The 21,798-nt window shown below is 49.8% G+C and overlaps 1 protein-coding gene across 2 annotated transcripts in view; it reads left to right on the top strand.

Moving 5' to 3' along the window:
* AXIN2 (axin 2) overlaps nucleotides 1-21,332 on the top strand; it is a 33,098-nt gene extending 11,766 nt beyond the window's left edge. Inside the window, exons 3-11 of one of the 2 annotated variants that reach the window (XM_023212022.2) lie at nucleotides 228-368; nucleotides 8,324-8,426; nucleotides 11,568-11,708; nucleotides 12,012-12,523; nucleotides 12,783-12,980; nucleotides 13,299-13,532; nucleotides 14,130-14,225; nucleotides 15,779-15,946; nucleotides 19,808-21,332. In XM_023212022.2, coding sequence (XP_023067790.1) covers nucleotides 228-368; nucleotides 8,324-8,426; nucleotides 11,568-11,708; nucleotides 12,012-12,523; nucleotides 12,783-12,980; nucleotides 13,299-13,532; nucleotides 14,130-14,225; nucleotides 15,779-15,946; nucleotides 19,808-19,934 — 1,720 coding nt within the window. In that variant the 3' untranslated portion in view covers nucleotides 19,935-21,332. The remainder of the gene's footprint in view (nucleotides 1-227; nucleotides 369-8,323; nucleotides 8,427-11,567; nucleotides 11,709-12,011; nucleotides 12,524-12,782; nucleotides 12,981-13,298; nucleotides 13,533-14,129; nucleotides 14,226-15,778; nucleotides 15,947-19,807) is intronic. The other variant, XM_026456776.1, reaches the window with a different exon arrangement.
* Nucleotides 21,333-21,798: the final 466 nt, after the last annotated feature.

The following is a 21,798-nucleotide window of genomic DNA, read 5'->3' as shown; positions in this document are numbered from 1 at the left end:
GGGGGCAGAGGAACCAGCTTGCTTTCTCCCCAGGGTGATGAGCTGGTGGCTCAGGAGGCCTCCCTTTTGTGGCCTCTGCTTTCTGCCCAGGTGAGCAGCTGGACCCGGGCAGCAGGTTGGCGTTGAGCAGATTGTGGGATGGTGTGCTGGATTGTCCTGGGGTCACTTGATTACCTGGGTTTCTGGTGAGGGTCAGTGACTGAACCACTGTTGTACTTTGCCCGTAGGTCCTTCAAGAGGAGCGATCCTGTTAATCCTTATCACGTAGGTTCCGGCTATGTCTTTGCGCCAGCCACCAGCGCCAACGACAGTGAGATATCCAGCGATGCGCTGACGGATGATTCCATGTCCATGACGGACAGCAGTGTGTGAGTATCGTGGCCGCCCTTCTGTGGGCTTGCTTGGGAGTGGAAACCACCTGGGCACTTAGCCAGAATCATCTGTCATCCTCACCTGGCTTTACAGACCCCACCTGTGCGTGTATGGACATCGGTTTGGTGGGAGGGGAGTATGACAAGGGTATGGTGCTGGTTAAGGAGGATGACATGGTCATCTGGGTAGGGTAAAGCTTAGAGCTTTGAAAGTTGGGAGGATATTGTAACAGAAGAAAACTAAAGGACAGTAGAAGATTAGGATGAATGAATATTTATAGATTCCTTGAGTTTAAAAAACCTTCTTCTGGTTGTCATCTGGTTGTCCCTGTAGGAACAGTTGCTTGGGTGGTCCAGAAACCCAGGTATCCTTTCTGCAGAACCAACAGCTGAGAGGCAAGGTGGCATTAGAAGGGTCTGTGTTTAGGTATTCATTGTTTTTGGAGGAAAAGGCATTGCAAGTGGGGGTGAGAAAGCCAGAAATCTCTAAAGAGCCACAGTGTGTAACGTTCTGCACTGTTATGTTTTTAAATGGACATCGTTTATTCAGTAAGTGTGTGTGGAGTGTTAGATACTGAGGACCCTAAGTAGGGGCTGTCTCCAAAGTCGTGTCTGATCTTGGATCTTTGGCAGACAGCCTTTGATTTTTGAAAGTAACCCAAGATATTGGCATGGTCTGATGAGGTCAGAAGGCCCTTAGTCAAGGTAACGTTTTGAATTTTAGGTCATCTGAAGTCAAGTCATGGCAATCTCTGTGGATGGACAGCAGTGATCCTCAGTGAGTCTCATGAGGAGGGATGTGTAGCTGTGGCCTGGGTATCCCCGTCTCCTGCCATCCTTTGAGGTTTTGGTTCAGGAGACCCAGAGTAGAGCCTGGGGATGGGATGATGGCTGAAATTCCCCAAAGGTTTCGCACCCAACACCCGGTTGAGATTCATTGTTCCAGAAATGGTCTTTGAAAGCTTTTCAATGTTTTGGAGTCAGAATTTCGCCTGCTAAGGGAACAATTTTGAAAGGCAAACCCATTGAACCGTGTAAGTTCTGGCACACTTATTTAGAGTTTGTTCCTTTTAGCTTCCTAAAACTAGACCATCTATTCTTCCAGTTTGTTTGAAACTATCTGGTTTTCATTGGCCAATGTCCTGTTGCCTGGCCTGTGGGTGGCATGGGACCAATTGGAGGGAAAGTTGATGAGGTGAGTTTGGGAACCTACTATTTATTTTGCTAGTGGCTTTTATTGTGTTACCTCAAATTCCCTTGTTAGTAAAGGGAAAGAGATCCTTAAGGTGCAAGGTTCAATTTTAATAAAAATAGCATTTTGGCATTAATACACATCTTCCATCCAATATGGAAGCAGGAAAGTACACACCTTTCATCCAGTATGGAGATAGGAGAAGTTTCACAGAAGTCAGTTTTCCATATTGACCGAACTTTCAGTATCCATACTTGAAAAAATTATGCTTTGATAATTTTTTGGTGGACATATTTCTTAGAATACATTTGCTCTGTCATTATTGAATAGTATTAGACAGGGCATAATTTATCTCTCAGTTATCCAAATCATATCAAGATCTGTTTGTGTACTTTGTTGTAGTGGTTCTCTCATAGTCAGTGAGGGTGCATAGGGTTATCTGACCCTTTCCCCTTTGAAAAGTTTCTCTCTTTTCTCTTTTCATTCTCCCTGCTGTGGTGTTTTGCTGTCTGTGTGCTTGCTTCTAGCAAGCATTCCTCCTGTAGCATATATTAATTTGTGCATTGTGTGGGAATCTTAGCATTATGTGTAAAATAAGAGTAAGTTGAAATTGATTGAATTTGTGTGAATTGAGTGAATCTCCTAAGTCATATGCAGTTTACGTAAGATGATAAGACTTCTGTTTAGTTTTCTTAGAGACTATTTTTGGCTTGCTTCCTGGTCCTTGGCTGCATGTCAGTCACCATCATTGAGGTGTTATTCTGGGTTCATGATGAGATAATTTGGGTGTAGTCCCATACTTATTTCTGTTTGATCCTAGCAAGACCCAATCAGAAAGGTAGGCAGGCAGATACTTGGGATTTTACAGATGAGGAAATAAGGTCTGGTGCCCATGCACCTCTGAGACGGACCTCAGGTCCGGGCCACACACAAGCCCTGCACTTTGCCCGCTCTGCCCTTCCCCCAGGCACGAGCATTCTCAACATGAGATCTGTGAATAGGACCAGTTGGTCATGAGACCTTTGAGCCACTTTGGGTTTCTTTTATTTATATTTCTTAGTAATCAAGACTGCTTTTTAGGAAGACTGGTTCAGGGAGGGGTAGAAGGGAGCAGGTTCTAAGTTCTTCCCTGCAGCCTCCCCATTTACTTCCTCTTCTTTTATCCTCTTCCCAGAAGAAAAACTTTCTTTTATTTAGAGGTGACTTTACAGCTCTCACCCTTCTCCCTTTAGCTGAAGCACTTTGGATTCCAAGCGTGGGGGAGCCACTTTTCAGGGATCAGAAAGGTTACCTTTGCCAGTCCCTATTCTAGGTGGCAAGGGTTAGTGTGTAGGTCAGTGAGGTCCACTTTGATACAGAGACAGCAGAGGGCAAGTCCCTCACATAGCAGCTTTCTCTTTGGGGGCATAGTAGATACCTTTAGGTCCCTGGTGGCAGAATCTGTTAGTGTTAATAAGCCTATCCTGTGGCAAAGCTGCCTTGGATGGATAATGAGTAAACCAGTAAGCCAGGAGGAAGTGCCTGCAAGGCCTGGAGACCCATGGGCTCATGGTGTTGGCTCTGTTCGTCCTGGTGGTGTTGCGTGACTCTGTGCTCTCTGCCAACCAAGTGTGCAGGTTATCTGATTAACTGTCACAGTTGTGCCCACCTGGGCATTTATACTAATTGGGAGTGCATTTAGCATCCATGTGGGATCACTGTCTCTTGGGCATTGTCTCACGCTGCCTCTAGTGGGGCTCACTAGAAAACATCAGAAGGGTCTCCAGACTTGTTGGCACTGACTCCAGCTGCCATTGGGTGCCAGGCATGGGGGTCTCTGGGGCCCTCCCCACTCTGCTGCAAGCAGACTTGGCGATGCAACGTGTTCTCTGGCCGACTGGCCCTGGGTGTGTGTGATCCTGCCCAGTGCTGGGCGGTCACCCGGGATTCCCAGGGCTGGGATCAGACCCCCTCTTCAGAGCTCTGCCAACTGTGGGCCTCGTGCAGATGAGAGCGCCGGGCGAGAAATAAAGTGTGTGGGGGATGAAAAGCTGAACTGAATCGCTTTCAGCCCATTGTTCATCCCGGGAAGCTTAGAGGGGATAAGAGGGTAGCAGGCCCCTTTGAAATTTCCTTGAACAAGTGAATAGGAGCGCCCCATAAAGCATGAAAAGAGCCCTGGCTGTTTCTCCCCGTCACAATGGCCAGTGCGGGCTGTGAGGGGCTGGGGAGGGGGGCTGGCTGCCCTGCTGGGAGCTGGGGAGGGAACAGGGCTGGGGAGGGGGAGGGGGAGAGAGGGGGTCACAGGCAGCCTTCAATAGACTCCAGAAGGTTGGAGTTCATTAGACACAAGCCCAGGAAAGCAATCGTCTCATTTGCGACAACCAATTAAGTCCCGGGGGCCTTTGCAAGAGGCCTGCGTAGAAGTTGGGGCAGTGCTGGCCTGCACTTGGTTATTCCAGGGAGCCACACGCCGGGGCCTGAGTGTGCAGAGCAGGCAGGGGCTTTAAAGAAATCATTGCCTTCTTCCAAAGCCTACTGCTGACTTCTGTTTTCCTGCTAAGTAAAAAGCCCTGTTAAAGATGGCTGGGGATTTGGGCCTCTGAGAAGGCTGTTTTATGAGCCTGTTACTCTGAAACCTGCATTCTCGGAAGAAATGGCTTAATTTTTTTTTCAAGACGGAGTCTCGCTCTGTCGCCAGACTGGAGTGCAGTGGCACAATGTTGGCTCACTGGAATCTCTGCCTCCTGGGTTCAAGCGATTCTCCTGCCTCAGCCTCCCGGGTAGCTGGGACTACAGGCGTGCGCCACCACGCCCAGCTAATTTTTCTATTTTTAGTAGAGACGGGGCTTCACCATGTTGGCCAGGATGGTCTCCATCTCTTGACCTCCTGATCTGCCTGCCTCAGCCTCCCAAAGTGGTGGGATCACAGGCATGAGCCACCGCGACCTGTCAAAAAGTTTTTTAACTTTAACTGCCAGACTCTCACCAAAATTCTTGCAGCACTGGAGGCAGAAGGCTTGTGGGGCCATTCCAGGGCATCAGGCTTAGAAAGATGGAGTGAAGGGGCAGAAAACATCAGAAGCAGCAGACTCTTTGCCGCCCAAGTGTAGCCATGGTTAGAGGTTGCCAGGAAGCATGAAAGCTAAGTCAGTGGCGTGGAGGCCTTTGTCCCTTTCTGCTAGGAGCTGCTTTTATAATCAGGATCAGCTACGTTTGTATGTTGCTTTAGCTCTGAGTGTCCCCAAATCAGCACAAGATGATTTTTTGGTGTTCCACACAGGGAATGTCACGAGTTATTTATTTGTATTTCTTTATATCTTATTTATGGGGGTTTACTTTGGACACCAGGAAATGCATCTGAGTGAACTTCAAATATTAACCTTTTCCTACAAACCAGGCTTTTGATGTTGGCTGTGATCAGAGGCTGCCTTCAGAGTGGTTGCCAAATGAAGATGCGAGTGGACACATGTGTTCATGAGTCTGCTATTTCAAAGTCGCCAGAAAATGACATTCAGGGTAGGTCGGGCATGGTGAAGTCAAAAGGCTAAGCTAATTGGCTCGACTCAAATGGCAGCTAAGTGGAGTCCACACTTCAAAACCGTGCTCCCCAGAAACAGCTGGGCCTAGCAGCAGGCTCGTTAACTAAAATGTTTATAATTAAAGGAGACCGTATAGGGACTGAAACTCTGGTGCTCTCCAGCCCACAGGCTTGAGCAGCCAGGAAACTGATCATAGACTTGTAGAGTTTGAATAAAAGAAGAGAGGCCCCCTTTTGGAATGAGGGGCTGTTTTGGAAGAAGATTCTTGGCTGAAGGGAATTAAAGCCACATTTCCTTGAAGGCGCCTGTTAGCATTTCTGAGCCTCTATGGGCTGACATCTTCCTTTTCTGCTCTGGTTACAAGTTGCCTTTCCAGCAGTTTAGTCCTTCACCTGCCCTGGGTAATGGAGTGTGTGTGGTGGTGGTGATGGGGGCAGTATGAGGTGCTTGTGAAATAATTTGTTCCTTTTGCCTGCAATATTGCAGTTATCTACTCCCCTCCCCATCCCTACTCCCATCCTGGCTTTTTTTTTTTTTTTAACCTTATTATATGGAAGAAGAAAAAGAGGCATAAAAGCTCTACCATTGACTTTCATCTGGGAGAAGGAAAAGGAGAAAAGAGTGAAAGCTACCAGTGGAAACGTCAGAGTCTTGGAGGGGGTGAATGGGGGACTCTTCTAGGACTCTTGAAGCCTTATGTCACTTGTCATGGTAGGGTCCATGGAGTGCTTGACTCCTGCCCCCAAGACTGTCAGGAAGAGGCCTGGAGCAGAGTCATCCACTGTCTTAAGTCCCCGGAAGAGAGAGGGTAGACTGTCTTACAGCTCTAGGGCAGGAGAATTTGGTTAGACCAGCATGAGCCCAATCTGTGGGATACCGCCATCCCCACCATACAAGGTGTTCTAGGTGAGAGATGGGATATTCAGCATGGCTTGGGAACCACCTGGCAAGCCCCATAGCTAGTGAGTACTATGGGGTTGGGGAGGACTTTCCAGAACATTCCTCAGATTTCCTCCTCATCCCTTCTGAAAGGTGACTGCATGGGGCTTAGGAAATGGCACCTCCACATTCAGACCATCAGGAAGCTTGACTGCTCTTTGGGGCTGGGAAGGGCATCTTATTGAAATGAGGACCAAGTGTAGGTTGTTAACAGATGCTTGTTCTGGAGTCCAGCAGTGGCTTGGGTATGAGTTCTCAATCTGCAACACTAGGTGAGCTATTGAGCATTTCTGGTCATCTGTAAAATGTGGCTCATTAAGGTTCTTATGAGAATGAATTCTGATTATAGGTCCGATGTCTGACCTACAGTAGGGACTCAGTATGTAGGAGCTGGCATTCTCAGGTTGGGATCAGTTGTCTTGGGTGCGATTTGGTTTCTGGTCAAGCCAGGCATGCTTGAAGTCCCATTTTCAACTGTGCCTGCTAAACTACCCAAGGTGAAGAAACAGAGTTTTGATAAATAATCTTTAGGTGGGCTTGGTCAAGTGCCGAGCCTCATGAGTAGGAGGCTGACTGGGAGATGTGTTTCTCCAGCACTGGTCAACCAGCTGCTGCTAATCTTTCCCACAGTGCTCTGTCTCTGCTCCATACTCACCTTTCTTTGGGGCAGTACTCATATTTGTGGGTAAGCTGTTGCTGTGGCTACTGATCTCTCTTTCCCTTCCCTACTCCCCTCAGTGCAATTATCCTTTATGCACTCCTTAGCCAGGCTTTGGTTAACATACATTGGTTTGTTGATCTATTGGAATCTTCATTGTCCCTTGTGTGGCCCCATTTTCTGACCTAGGTCAGCAGACTTCCTGAAAATGCAGCTACTTAGAATTCTAGGGCATTTGAGATAAGGAGCTAGAGGTTGACCAGTTACTTCTGGCTGCCTCCTGGGTATTTTTAGACATTGCTAATTATCCTAAAGTATTTTTCTTCCACTCTATGATGAACCAAACATTGGGGAAAGGGAAGTAGCCAAACACCCAGTTTCAATATTTACAGCCTCCAAGTATGATTCATTATGAAAATGTTTGCACCCTGAGGCTTTTGTAAATAAGTGGCCTCCTGAAGGGACATCAATGGGAAAATAGTCACACCTTGACCATTCTGCTTTTAAGAAGGAAATTCTTTCTGGAAAAAATCATGGCAACTCCAGGTCATGGTTGTAGTGAACAGTAGCTGGAGTGGACGCTTTTAAAAAATTCTTCTACTTGTTATTGTTTTTAAAAATATAATGGATAGGGGCCCATACTTCTACAGGTCTTTGCCCAAAGGTCCCTTTCTCAATGAGGACTTCATTGACACCCACATCCAATTTAAATTTGCAGCTTACCCACCCGCCAGTGATTCTCCTTTTCCTGCTGTGTATTTATTCATAGTACATATCACTAACATACTATTTTTTATTTTGTTCATTGCCTGTGCCTCCCCATTAGAATATAGACTTCAAGAGAGCAGTTGTTTGAATTATGTATCCACTTTGTCTACTGCTCTCTTGCCTAGTGCCTAGGAGAAGATCTGGCACATAGTAGGTGCTAATCTTTAAATGGATTGCACAGACCACCACATAGTAGGGGCTTTTCTTTTCATGCCCACATTGGTCATGCATCTTTGAAAATTCGTTGGTTGGGGGGTGGCAGGGTTTGGAGCTGAGAGAAGGGGCCAAAGTGTTATGTATTCTTTTTATTAATCACCCTGTACTGGTTTATAAAAATAATACATTTGGAAATGACTGGGAAGTTGACTTGGAGAGTTATGCATACTTCACTAATGCCTGATTTAGCCCTCTGTAGGTTTGGTCCGTATCCCTACAACTTTCTGCCCTGGCCCTCTCCATAAGGTACTGGTTCCTGGTTTGAAGCAGTGGGAACAAGTGGGAGGATCAATGGGGCCTGAGAATCTCCTACTTGGGGCACCTATAAAATAGGGGAGCCTTTGCTCTGCCTAGGCTGGCTGGAGTGTAACCCAGTTCTAAGACAACAGCCCAAGAGATGAACTTTCCAGGCTCTTTCCAAGTCGATGCTCCTGCATCCGAGGGAGCCAAGTTTCCATAGATGATTGATGGGCAGGATTTAAATTTGATCTTGGGTGGATCCTTCCCTGTGGGAACACCGATGGTATCTGGAGACATGTGACACTCCTATGGAAGCATGTGACCCTGTCGGCGGGATCTCAAGATGGCATATGAGAGTAGCCCATGTGCTGAAAACATCCTTGTAAGCCTGTGGATTCTGTCTTTTTCTTTCCCTTAGAGATGGAATTCCTCCTTATCGTGTGGGAAGTAAGAAACAGCTCCAGAGAGAAATGCATCGCAGTGTGAAGGCCAATGGTCAAGTGTCTCTACCTCATTTCCCGGTGAGTACAGTCTGGAGTGAGGAGACAGCTGTTTTCTGCCATGTTGAGTCCTAAAGAAAAGGAATGGGAGGTGGAAGTTGGGAGGTATAGGGACGGTAGAAAAGAGCAGTCCCTAAGGTCCCCTAGGGCAAAGGGAGAGAAAAGAAGAACTGGACAATAGGCATTACATGTTTTTTAGGTTGTGATGGTGAGCACAGTAATGTGATTATGAGGTTATCAATCAGTTTTGCTATAAAGGAATACCTGAGGTTGAGTAATTTATAAAGAAAAGAGGTTTATGGCTGGGTGCAGTGGCTCATGCCTGTAATCTCAGCACTTTGGGAGTCTGAGGTGGGCAGATCACCCTAGGTCAGGAGTTCGAGACCAGCCTGGCCAACATGGTGAAACCCCACCTCCACTAAATACAAAAATTAGCTGGGTGTGGTGACGCGCGCCTGTAGTCCCAGCTACTTGGGAGGCTAAGGCAGAGGAATCACTTGAACCTGGGAGGTGGAGGTTGTGAGCTGAGATCACGCCGCTGCACTCCAGCCTGGGCGACAGAGCGAGACTCAGTCTCAAAAGAAAAAAAAAAGGCTTATTTGGTTCACAGATATGCAGGCTGTACAAGAAGCATGGTGCCAACATCTGCTTCTGGTGAAGGTTTCAAGGAGCTTTCAATCATAATGCAAGGGGAAGGGGAGCCACTGTGTAACAGGGAGAGAAGCAGCAAGCTGGGGTTGGGGGGGGTGTGGGCAGTGCCATCTTCTTTCAAACAACCAGATCTCATATGAACTAACAGGGAAAACTTGCTCATTGCTGCAGGGAAGGCACCAAGCACCCAGACACCTCCCACTAGGCCCACTTCCACCATTGGGGATCATATTTCAACATGAGATCTGGAGGGGACAAACATCCAAACTATGTCAGAGGTTTGATGACCTACTTTTGAACCTTTGCATTTTCTGAATTAAAAAAAAAAAAAATTCCCTATGAGAAAGAAACTGAAGCACTTATTTCCCAGAAACCAAGAAATGCTAGATGATCCATGCTTCACTACAGCTTGGTGAGCTCACTGTATTTCCACTAGAATGGAAGCCCTCTGGGGGGAGGGGAGGAGTTTTATCTATTCTGTTAACCTCTGTATGCACAGAGACTATAACACTAACTGACACATAACAAGTGCTCAGTAAACATTTGAGTGAATGAATAAGGAACCTCTGCCCCCTTGGGACGGACACATAATAGGCGCTTAGTAAACCTTTGAGAGAATAAGGAACCTCTGCCTCCTTGGGACATTCTCCTGCCCTCCTCACTGGGACATTCTACTTGTGTCAACCACAGGACTCCAAGTTATTTTAGTCAGTGATTTTAGTCAGTCATTTATGTATTGATTGACCATTTCTCCTCCTGGCTTCTAAAGCCCTGGAGGGTAGCTGTTCCTTTCCAACTCCAGAACTTGGCTTGGTACCTGCTGGTGAGTCTGTGCCTATCAAATACAGAATGAACAAAGTGTTTAGAAGTGAGGATCTCCTGAGCAGCTTCTTCCTGTGACTGAGATGGTGGATGAAGGGCTTTTCTGGGACCTCTCCTTTTATTTCCATGCGTGCTAAAGCAGCCAGCACATGGCTGTACTCAAGAGAACTTCCCCATCTACATTCCCATTTTAGGGCTGTGCTGTTTACCATAGCCTCAGATCCAGGTTGCAGTGACACTCTTCTTTAAGGAATCCTTCCTGCCAGCTTCAGAGAATCCAATTGGTCTGTCTGGTTATGTTGTGTTTAAAAAATTAACACATTGAATTGCTAAACCCATGTTGCATTAGTGCACAAACTGTAGCTCTTCTCTGAAAGCCCCTCACACGGACAAGGGCACACTTACCTTGTTTTAAAATTAGCATATTAAAATTGCTTTTCTGAGGACCTCTAGCATTCTCCCTCCTCCACAGATAGTAGGTATTGATGACATACTATTATTGTTTTTTTGACTGGGGGATATGTGTGTTAACAAAGAAAAGTTCTATCGCCCAAGCTTGTAAATTAGATGATTTTGTCCTGGGGTGTGCAAATCGACTTTCTCCATCAGGCACCGCTTTGATCGGGGGCTGCAAGGAGCCAGCCGGTGTGAGAATGACCACCTACCTACACAGGAGCCTTTCTCTCCCCTCTCAGTTTCTGCAGCTAAGTGGTTGCCGTGGCAAGGCCCATCTTTTCAGCTGGGGGAGATGCCAGCCTTTGCAAGTTAGCTTTCTGCTCCCCCCACCCCACCCCAAAGGAGCCAAGGAAGAGGGAGATTAGGAAGAAGGAGGTAGAACAACTGGAGAGGTGGGGGGTTGGGTGGGGGGAGCGAGATGACAGGAAAAGGACAGAAAGCTGGGCAGCAGGAGTTCTCTCTGTTTGCTGCTTTTGGCAGGCGTACTTGGTGCCTTTTTATATTCTGCACTTGATTTGGAGATGTTCCCTTTTCCCTTGATAGATCAGCTTCAGGCAGCCAAGCTCAGCAGTGTTCTGCTACTAGCCTGCAGCAGCTTTCTTCATTTTCTGTACAAAGAGAGGGGGAGGAGGGAAGGAGAAAAACGAGGGAGATCGAGGACAGTGTTGAGACAACACCACCTCAAAGGTGCGCAGTGTGCGGCCAGGAAATAAATTACCACTTCTTCTCTGATCCAGGCCGTTTGACTCCCTTTCCCCCCCCTTTCCTCCCTCCCACCTCCTTTCCAATCTTACTTTTTAAAAATTTCAACTCCCTTTCTGTTTAGATTCTACTTTTTATTCCTTGAGTTGGTCTCTCCCCTCCCTACCTCAGAGGACTGCCTTTTTTTTTTTTTTTGTTTTTTTTTTGGATGTTTGACAACAGTCTTTGAAGATTTTCTACTTCAGAGTAGCTACTGATGGGCTGGTTGTACTACAGAGAGAACAAGCAGGGCCTCTCAGAGTGCGACCAACTGCTCCTGCCCAAGGCAAACGCTGGTGGGGACCATGGCTCTCCATGAGGCCATGGTGTTAGCGCATAAAAGTCCCGAGCAGCCCAGGCCGCCTTGCCATCCACTCTCCACCCGAACATGGGTTTACAGTATGCAGCGACCGGTGCGGGAAGCTCCGGCCAAGCCACCGCCCGCCCGGCCTGCTGAACGTGCCTCCTCCCTTTTCTTTCCACGTCCTGTAGAGAACCCACCGCCTGCCCAAGGAGATGACCCCCGTGGAACCCGCCACCTTTGCAGCTGAGCTGATCTCGAGGCTGGAGAAGCTGAAGCTGGAGTTGGAGAGCCGCCACAGCCTGGAGGAGCGCCTGCAGCAGATCCGAGAGGTAAGGCGGCCTAGGCCCTCACCCTGCTTCCGTCCACGGCGTGCGCGCACGCGCACGTATGAGTATGCGCATGCGTGTGGGCTGCTTGTGGGTGTGTGCATGCGTGTGGGCTGCGTGCGCATGTACGTGTGTTGCGTGTGGGTGTGCGCATGCGTGTGGCTATGTGCTTTTATAGGTGGGCCTGTGTGTGTGCGCGCATAGGCGTGGCTGTGGGCGTGCACATGGGTGTATGTGCTCCTGCGAAGGGGGCTCGGGCCCTCCTGCTTCCTGGGTCACTTCCCCTTCTGACGTCTTCCCTTTCAGGATGAAGAGAAGGAGGGCTCCGAGCTCACACTCAGTTCTCGGGAGGGGGCGCCCACGCAGCACCCCCTCTCCCTACTGCCCTCCGGCAGCTACGAGGAAGACCCGCAGACGATACTGGACGATCACCTGTCCAGGGTCCTCAAGACCCCTGGCTGCCAGTCCCCGGGCGTAGGCCGCTATAGCCCCCGCTCCCGCTCTCCGGACCATCACCACCACCACCATTCACAGTACCACTCCCTGCTCCCGCCCGGTGGCAAGCTGCCTCCTGCGGCCACCTCGCCGGGTGCTTGTCCCCTCCTCGGGGGCAAGGGCTTTGTGACCAAGCAGACGACGAAGCATGTCCACCACCACTACATCCACCACCACGCCGTCCCCAAGACCAAGGAGGAGATCGAGGCGGAGGCCACGCAGCGGGTGCACTGCTTCTGCCCTGGGGGCCCCGAGTATTACTGCTACTCGAAATGCAAAAGCCACCCCAAGGCCTTGGAAACCATGCCCGGCGAGCAGTTTGGGTAAGTGCCAGGCAGACCACAGTGTCCCGTGTGGGGCTTCTCTCCCAGCCAGGTCCATGGGCAGGTGTGAGGTGGGAGCCGCATCACAGGTGTTTAGTTTCTAAGAGGGCGGCAGAGGGCACGGCTGGGTGAGGGTGTGGGGAGCAGGTGCATGGCATTTTCGTGTCACCACCCCGCCACTTGCTGAATTGTCTGATTCTAGGAGTCCCGGAGATTTAACCAGGTCTCTGGGTTGGGTGTGGTTCTTGGTTCCCCACAGCAGCAGCAGCAGAGGCAGTACCTTGCCCAAACGCAATGGGAAAGGCACGGAGCCGGGCCTGGCCCTGCCCGCCAGGGAAGGAGGGGCCCCCGGCGGAGCTGGGGCCATGCAACTTCCCCGGGAGGAAGGAGACAGGTCGCAGGATGTCTGGCAGTGGATGCTGGAGAGTGAGCGGCAGAGCAAGCCCAAGCCCCATAGGTAAACACCGCTTGCCGCCGCCGCGGCCGCGAGGGTCATGGGCACTCAGTACGGAGGTATTGTGGGAATGGCTGTTTTTGCAGTCCGCCGAACACAAATGTGACTATTTGCTCCTGCCATCTTAATATTAAACGTTGGACTGAGCAGACCACAAAAATGTCGTGTTTTGGCACTGACCTCTATTCGTGTTATGGTAGTTATTTTTTTCTTCTCTCTCTCTCTGAGCAGAATAGACAAGTTTCTATTGAAGTCACATTTTCCAGATCTTCTAACCCAGTTTCTTTCCTTCTGTTTTCTCTCTGCTCATTCCTTGTTTAGTGCCCAAAGCACAAAAAAGGCCTACCCCTTGGAGTCTGCCCGCTCGTCTCCAGGCGAACGAGCCAGCCGGCACCATCTGTGGGGGGGCAACAGTGTGCACCCCCGCACCACCCCCCGTGCCCACCTGTTCACCCAGGACCCTGCGATGCCTCCTCTGACGCCACCCAACACTCTGGCTCAGCTGGAGGAGGCCTGTCGCAGGCTGGCTGAGGTGTCGAAGCCCCCAAAGCAGCGGTGAGTGAAAGTGAGGGATCCTAGGTTGGGGCAGGAATTAGGTTTGGGTGGTGACCTGGTCTGTGGCTAATGGGGAGGGCCTCTCTCTGCCTGGGTCTCAAACCCTCCCATGAGAGGAAGAATTGCTTATGGATGAGTAAGCTTCTCCTTTCCAGCTTCTAGAAATTGTTCCCTTCAGTTATGTTCATTCTACCAGAGTTAAGCCAGGATCTGTGAGGCAAGTCATGCCTAGAATTGGGAGAATGAATTTCAGTAATTCCTTACAAATGCCATTTCTTACAAATGTCTTGATTGTTTAAGGCTGGTTAGTTGAGCGTATAAGAAGCTACGAGATGGAGGAACAAGAGTCCTCAGCCCTTTGCTGGGGCTAAGAGTGTCCCGTCCTGGGCTCCCAGAGGGGCTTAGAACGGCTGTTCCAAGATGTCTTCCCGGCCTCTTCAGTCATTGTTAACCCAGGGTCTTGGTTGGGTTTCCCATAGGGATGGAAGTCGGGTTCATGTCTCTTCAGGAGGCCAAAGAGTAATTTTCTGTCTGCTCCTCAATTGCTCTGGGGACAACAGTGCACCTCTAAATCCCTCGCCCTGGCTGTGTCCTCAGGTGCTGTGTGGCCAGTCAGCAGAGGGACAGGAATCACTCGGCCACTGTTCAGGCGGGAGCCACGCCCTTCTCCAATACAAGCCTGGCTCCAGAAGAGTGAGTGTCTTTACCTGGCATTACTGAGATCTGCCGAGTGGTTTATGTTTCAAAGTATTTGCTATCTGGAGTTTCATTTTCGTGAAACTTTTTTTGGCGTTTAAAATCACCTTGATTTTAGTGCTAGTGATGAGAAACAGTAAACACAGATGTGGCCATCCATGTCCTACTGACAAATGCATCATAGCGAAAGTTTTTTTGGTCATACACAAATCAAAAGCTGGGACATAAAGCAATTAGAAGGGTAGAAGGGACCTCAAATTCAGCTGGAAAAGTTTCCCCCATTCAACTTGCAAGTTAGTAGTACTGAAAACATTTGTCACGCCTGAGCAGAAGGATCATTCTCCACTGTGGCAGAGATGGAGGGGACCATCCTTGTGTTTTTGCGTGGAGAAGACAGAATATCTTCCCCCAAATTGGGCAGTGATTCTTTCTGTAAATTTAGTCTCATTCAAAGTAGATTGAGAAAGCTGCTCAGTTTAGTTACTGGATGGTGCAATTAAAAAGAAATCTGCTAAAGAGATCTGAAATGGTCCATAGAAAGTTTTCTTTCTGTGTCTTCATCCTGAGCAGTGAGCAATGTTTGAAGTCCTCAGTAGGTCACTACCCTGGATCCTTTCATTGTTTCAGTTGGTTGACCCTAAGTGTACTAGCCGTCCGGGTCTGGGCCAGCCGCTTTTTTTTCTTTTTTTTTCTTTTTTTGGAGACAGAGTCTCACTCTGTCGCCCATGCTGGAGTGCAGTGGCGCGATCTCGGCTCAGTGCAAGCTCTGCCTCCCGGGTTCATGCCATTCTCCTGTCCCAGTGTCCCGAGTAGCTGGGATTGCAGTCGCCCACCACCATGCCCAGCTCATTTTTTTTATTTTTATTCTTAGTAGAGACAGGGTTTCACCATGTTGGCCAGGCTGGTATCGAACTCCTGGCCTCAAGTGATCTGCCCACCTCAGCCTCCCAAAGTGCTGGGATTACAGGCGTGAGCCACCACGCCCAGCCTTGCAGCTTTTTTTTCAGGCTACTCTACAAAATCTCAGAATAAATGGGGACATGGACATGACTGTGGGCTACCCCCCATTAGTTGTTCTCATTCTGCTGGAATAAGGGGTGGGCTTCCGGCGTTCTGAGTTTATGCCATCCCAAAGGTGTCCTGCTCTGGGTTTGTCTCTTTAGCACTCTCCAATCCAGGTGAGACCCGGCATCTCTGTGATAATTTTCTCTTCTCTCATCTTCTTGGGGAAGCACCCCATTTATGCTAACCTGAAAGAGGCAGCTGTGTACCTTCATTTGGTGGCAGTGGGGAAAGCGATACCAATTCGTACAACCAAAAGGAAATCATCCTTTTCCGCATGCTCCATGCAGAGCATGTGGGCTTGGACTGTGTGACCCCCAGAGCTCCCTGCCTCTGGGATGTGGGGCTCTGCCCCAGCCCCCACTTTTAACTGCAACCCTAGTGTTTGGATACCCTGTCACTTACGCACATGTGCGCACGTGTGTGTTTGCTTTAGATGTGTGTCTGCTTTAAAATGCTGAACTTGTTCCATTCCATCTTATTTTCAGTCACAGAGAGCCAAAGAAACTGGCAGGTGTCCATGCGCTCCAGGCCAGTGAGTTGGTTGTCACTTACTTTTTCTGTGGGGAAGAAATTCCATACCGGAGGATGCTGAAGGCTCAGAGCTTGACCCTGGGCCACTTTAAAGAGCAGCTCAGCAAAAAGGGAAATTATAGGTAAGAGTCCTGTGGCTTTTTTCTGCTTTCAGTTTGTTTGCTCAGAACCAAGAGCCAGAGCCTGGAGCAGCTCCCCTGGCTGAGCAGACCTGGGCGGGGCAGGGTGGAAGGGGGCTCAGCAGGCGCTGGGGGAGGTTTCTTCTCATTTTTTTTCTCCCCTCACCACTAGCAGAACAACGAAGCAGCAGCCACAAGAGGGACGCTGCATGGAGGGTTCTCTGGGGGACCTGGCCAGGCTCTTTCCACCAGGTGAACCAGACTGAGGAGAAAAGGAGCAGCCGCTTGCTCTGACAGGAGGAGAGTGGGGCTCAGGCCGCACTGCAGAGGCTTTACCTGCAATTGAAGGGCTTGTGGGCGAGCGGGGAGCAGGGAGAAAAAAGAGGGACAGGCAGGCTGATTAGGAGGGAGGGTCTGGAAGTGCCACCCTCCTGGCTTGAGTTTAGGAGAGACCTTCACATTGAAGGCTCCAAATTGTGAGGAACCATGCCTAGGAAAGGTCCCCCATGTTTTTCTCAGTCTGCCTTTCCACCTGAAGAACCGCCCTGGGTTTTATGGGCCATTAGAAGCAGGGATGCGCCTTTGTCCATAACAAAGAAGGGGCTGGACCTGTGAGTGGGCACAGGGTGAATAGGGCAGTCCACTCTTCCTGCCCGGGCCTGGGCCTCGTTGCCTTCTCCCCTGCAGGGGCTTCAGGAAGGGAACTTACTGGTCTCCTCACCTTGTCTGCAGAGTGGACGGAGGTGCCCTTGAGAAGGTCCGTGCTGACCTTTTAGGGCCCTTGAGAGGGTTCAAGAGCTGAGGAGCAGGAGGGCCAGCCCTAGGCCATTCCTTCTCTTGACCACTTCCTCCTAACAGCAGGTGATGACTGCCTCAGTTCATCCCGAGTCCTCCTTGCCCCTCTCCATGGCCTGCAGCCCAAGAGAACCTGTGGATTCTGCTCCAGTTCTGTCTCAGGTTTAGGGCTCCAGGCTGGGACAAGGGTGAGATAGGGGCACCCTGGTTTAAGCAGGTGCTCACTCTGGGGTCTACACCCGAGAGAGAGTTGCAACTCCTCAGCTGTGTGCCATGGACCCTGTACAGGACCACAGTCTATGCCCAGGTGTGAACCCATTGCCACCACCAGGGCCAGGGGTGTGAGTGGAAAACTCTGAATAGCACTTGGTAACCTGCCAGGAGGGCATATGGGCTCCTGGATGGGAATGAGTCCACCTGCAGGGCTCTGAGACACCCTCCCCTCTAGAGCAGGCCCTGTGTAGTTTTACCAGCCACCTTCATCTGGGAGTTAGTTTGGGCGGGGGCTCAAGGTGAGCCCCTCTTTGGAGGCGGGGGGAGGGGATGGAGGTTGGACTGAGCCCCGGGAGGTGACTGGCCAGCAGGGCGTGTTGCTGGGCCTGGATATTCCCTTTTACACCTGGGCGGAGACAATTGTGAAAAGGTATCAAAGGGATGGGGGAACAGGCCTGGCTGCTGCTGCTTCTGCTTTTATCTTGAAAAGACACAAGGTGAAACTAATGACACAAGTGTGCCCCTCTGGGGATTCATTTTGATCTTGGCTTTGTCTCGGCTGGACTTTGAGTGGAACTGTAGGTGACCTCGGAGAAGAGCCATGTGGCGCTGGCATAAGCTTGCGGGGAAGGTGCCTCCCTCAGCTGCTCTGGCCACATCTGGCTCTGATTTTTTTTTTTTTCTCCCTGAGGCACAGTTAATAAGCCTGGCTTTGAAGCTCTGGCCTCCCCTTTAATGCACAAAGACTTGCACAAATGGTCAACCCTCCGATCCTCTCCAGTTCTTTCCTGAGTGCATCAGGCTGTGGGAAGGCCCTCCCAGCCGCCTTATCTCTGCAGGGCCTGAGCTGGACGCAGTGCCCTCTTGGGGCGGGACAGGGACACAGGGTGTCATGCCTCACCCTCCTAGCAGGGCTGGTGCTCCAACATCTCAATTTGTACAAATACATCCCCCTTCAAAAAAATAAAAAAAGACCCAGTGAGGTTGGGGCCGTGGAGCAAGGGTGGGAGGTAGGGGGACCTGGGATGCGTTGAGTAATCTCAACATGGCAGGGGTTCAAAAAGCAAACAGTCCCTTCAGACGCGCCAGACGCTATTGGTGCCAGATGTCAGAAGAAAGCAAAGTTTGCCACATAAAGCATGTTGCAGTGGAAAAGCCTGTTTCTTGGAGAAAATGAGGGCAGTGCAGTGTGTTTGAAGTCCTGGGGGTGGGGCCGAGAGAATGTGGCCTCTCTCCTCTCTGGAGGAGGTTGCAATTATGTAAAAGGTCGCTGCATGTTTGCTCAGACATGCTGTGAAAGCCCAACTTGGTAAACCCCAGAGGGGTCGGAGCTGGGGGAGCTGGGGCCAAAGGGGTCTGACGGAGGGTGGCGTTGAGGTTTGAGCCTCTTACGTGGAAAAGTGACTTTTCCCCCCCACTGTCCCAGGTCTCCTGTGCACAGAGCCCCTCCCCATTTTCTCACTGTCTCCTCTCACGCTCCCCCGAGAATTTTGACCCCTTGACATGAAGTGTCTTCAGTGCTGCCCAGTCAGAGCCATGCCGTTGTTCACCCCAGTGCATTAGCTGGGTCAGGAATGCTAAAAACAAAGAACCTTGACTAAACCCAGCTGTTCACTGTGTTTAGCCTTATCTCCTACGAAAGTATTTGGCTTGCCTTTATTAAAGAGGAAAAAAATTGAGCTCTAACCAAGGGGAGTTAATTTTTTTTTTTTTTTAAAGGGAAAAGACAAAAACAAAGCCCAGCCATAACCCTGAGACACAATTAAATGTTTGAAAGGTTCTCCCATCCCCCCAGGGGACTGTGACCTTCCCTCTGTGAGTGGCCTTTATGGGCTGGAAATGACAGCTTGCAGGGGCAAGTTTAATCCCTCTGAGGGGTCTCCCTTGGCTGGGGACAGGGAAGGAAGAGGCCCTCACTTAATTTCCTCAGAAGGGGCTTGGGGGTGGGCCTGGCCCGAGAGGACAGCAGTTGTTTCCGAATGTGGCGCTCCTGAGAGAGGCCAGGCATTTGCATCTGTACAATTAAACAGCCTCAGAAGAAAGAATGCTGGGGAGGGATAAAAGGAGCCTTTAATCAACGGGCATAATAGAAGGGCCTTTGGTGTTTGACCCTGGAGGGGTGGGATGGGAGAAGAGGCCTGGAAATGAGGAGAAGAGGGGAGGGCATCATGGGGCCTGTGCCGTCTGTTCGGCCCTGGGAAGCTGCGCTGGGGTGGCTTGCCTCCTGTGTGGCTGTGCCAGGGCCATCCAGGAGTGTTGCACTTGGGCCCTGGAGGATGGGAAGGCCGAGAGGCCTCCGGACTGCTAAAGCATCTGGAATTCAGCCTTTCACAGACTTCGGCAGGTTCCGCCTCTCCAGGTGGTAGGTTCACAGACTTCGGCAGGTCCTGGCTCTCCAGCTGGTGGGTTCAGGATGTGGCTGAACCTAGAGATAGTCTGGAGTCTCTTTGAAGGACCTGCTTGGCTGCTGCTGCAAATTAACTGCAGGCATTTGTCCTTCCCTTCCCTCCTCCACCCCGCTGCTGAAAAAGGTTGGGGGGGAAAAGCAGGTCTGTTTTTCTCAGTGTTATGTGTGTCAGGAGATAGCAGAGGTGCTGGGCTGAAGATGGCAGGTGGCAGGTCCAGCCCAGGCTGCTGCTCAGTGGGTGCCCGGCCTTCGTCATCTCGGCCCACCTGCTTCTTGTGCTGTGACCAAGTCCCAGGTGCCATCTTAAAGCAGATATGGGCAACAGTGTACATGCACAGCTGCCATAGCAAATTCCTAGGATACCTCAGGCCTCCATGTTGGCATGCTCTTCTTTTCAACAATGTGGAAAATGCAGTTTACCAGGAAGCTTTTCTGGTTTTCCTTTTAAGGTATTACTTCAAAAAAGCAAGCGATGAGTTTGCCTGTGGAGCGGTGTTTGAGGAGATCTGGGAGGATGAGACGGTGCTCCCGATGTATGAAGGCCGGATTCTGGGCAAAGTGGAGCGGATCGATTGAGCCTTGGGGGTCTGGCTTTGGTGAACTGTTGGAGCCCGAAGCTCTTGTGAACTGTCTTGGCCGTGAGCAACTGCGACAAAACATTTTGAAGGAAAATTAAACCAATGAAGAAGACAAAGTCTAAGGAAGAATAGGCCAGTGGGCCTTCGGGAGGGCGGGGGGAGGTTGATTTTCATGATTCATGAGCTGGGTACTGACTGAGATGAGAAAAGCCTGAACTATTTATTAAAAACATGACCACTCTTGGCTATTGAAGATGCTGCCTGTATTTGAGAGACTGCCATACATAATATATGACTTCTAGGAATCTGAAATCCATAAACTAAGAGAAACTGTATCGCTTACCTGAACGGGAATCCTTACTGATATTTATAGAACAGTTGATTTCCCCCATCCCCAGTTTATGGATATGCTGCTTTAAACTTGGAAGGGGGAGAGAGGAAGTTTTAATTGTTCTGACTAAACTTAGGAGTTGAGCTTGGAGTGCGTTCATGGTTTCTTCACTAACAGAGGAATTATGCTTTGCACTACGCCCCTCCAAGTGAAGCCAGACTTTTTAAAATGGTGCCCTACCATTGACACACGCAGAAATTGGTGCATTTTTTTTTTTTTTTTTTCCCTATGCTGCTCTGTTTTGTCTTAAAGGTCTTGAGGGTTGACCATGTTGCGTCATCATCAGCATTTTGGGGGTTGTGTTGGATGGGATGCAGAGGGAGAGGCAGGGAACCCCGCTCCTTGGGGCCCCAGGTTGATCCTGTGACTGAGGCTCCACCTCATGTAGCCTCCCCAGGCCCAGGGCCCCGTGGCTGAGGCCTGCTAGAATCACTGCCGCTGTGCTTTGTGGAAACGACAGTTCCTTGTTTTTTTTGTTTCTGTTCTTGTTTTACATTAGTCATTGGACCACAGCCATTCAGGAACTACCCTGTACCCCGCAAAGAAAATGAACAGTTGTGGGGAGACCCAGCAGCACCTTTCCTCCAGACACCTTCATTTTGATGTTCGGGTTTTTGTGTTAAGTTAATCTGTACATTCTGTTTGCCATTGTTACTTGTACTATACATCTGTATATAGTGTACGGCAAAAGAGTATTAATCCACTATCTCTAGTGCTTGACTTTAAATCAGTACAGTACCTGTACCTGCACGGTCACCCGCTCCGTGTGTCGCCCTATATTGAGGGCTCAAGCTTTCCCTTGTTTTTTGAAAGGGGTTTATGTATAAATATATTTTATGCCTTTTTATTACAAGTCTTGTACTCAATGACTTTTGTCATGCCATTTTGTTCTACTTATACTGTAAATTATGCATTATAAAGAGTTCATTTAAGGAAAACGACTTGGTACAATAATTATTGTAATTAAGAGATGTAGCCTTTATTAAAATTTTATATTTTTCAAAACATTGGCCTTGTGTTTGAACCCCCAGGGTGGGAACAGGGCCAAGGGACCCTTCCACGTGCAGGCGTCTGTGCTTGATTTCCACCTTACCCAAGCCCGTCTCTGACCTCGAGCCCTGACCTGATCTGGACCCACCTGGAGGTTTTGTAAAACCATTTCTTCAAATCACTTGGCTACTGGCTGGGGCTTTTGTTGCCTTGGAGCAGGCTGTAGACGACATCTCCTTTGGGAGTCCTCTTCCCTCTAACACCTCCATTCAGCCTCTTCCTCCTGGGCAGATGGTCTCCAGTCCAGCCAGGTAGGTGCAGGGGACTAGGGGATGAGCGGAGGCCCTCCCAGGAGTACTTGGCATTTCAATAGGTGTCTCCGACATGAAAGCCGTTCAGCAGATGGTTTCATAGACCTGGAACGTCCACGTGGGGCCAGTGGACTTAGAGATCAAAGCTAGCCAGGCACCCTCCCCATTCT

Source organism: Piliocolobus tephrosceles, chromosome 16, assembly GCF_002776525.5.
Source record: "Piliocolobus tephrosceles isolate RC106 chromosome 16, ASM277652v3, whole genome shotgun sequence".
Lineage (NCBI taxonomy): Eukaryota > Metazoa > Chordata > Mammalia > Primates > Cercopithecidae > Piliocolobus > Piliocolobus tephrosceles.
Note: the sequence above shows the minus strand (reverse complement) of the source record. Positions and strands in the feature narration are given on the sequence as shown.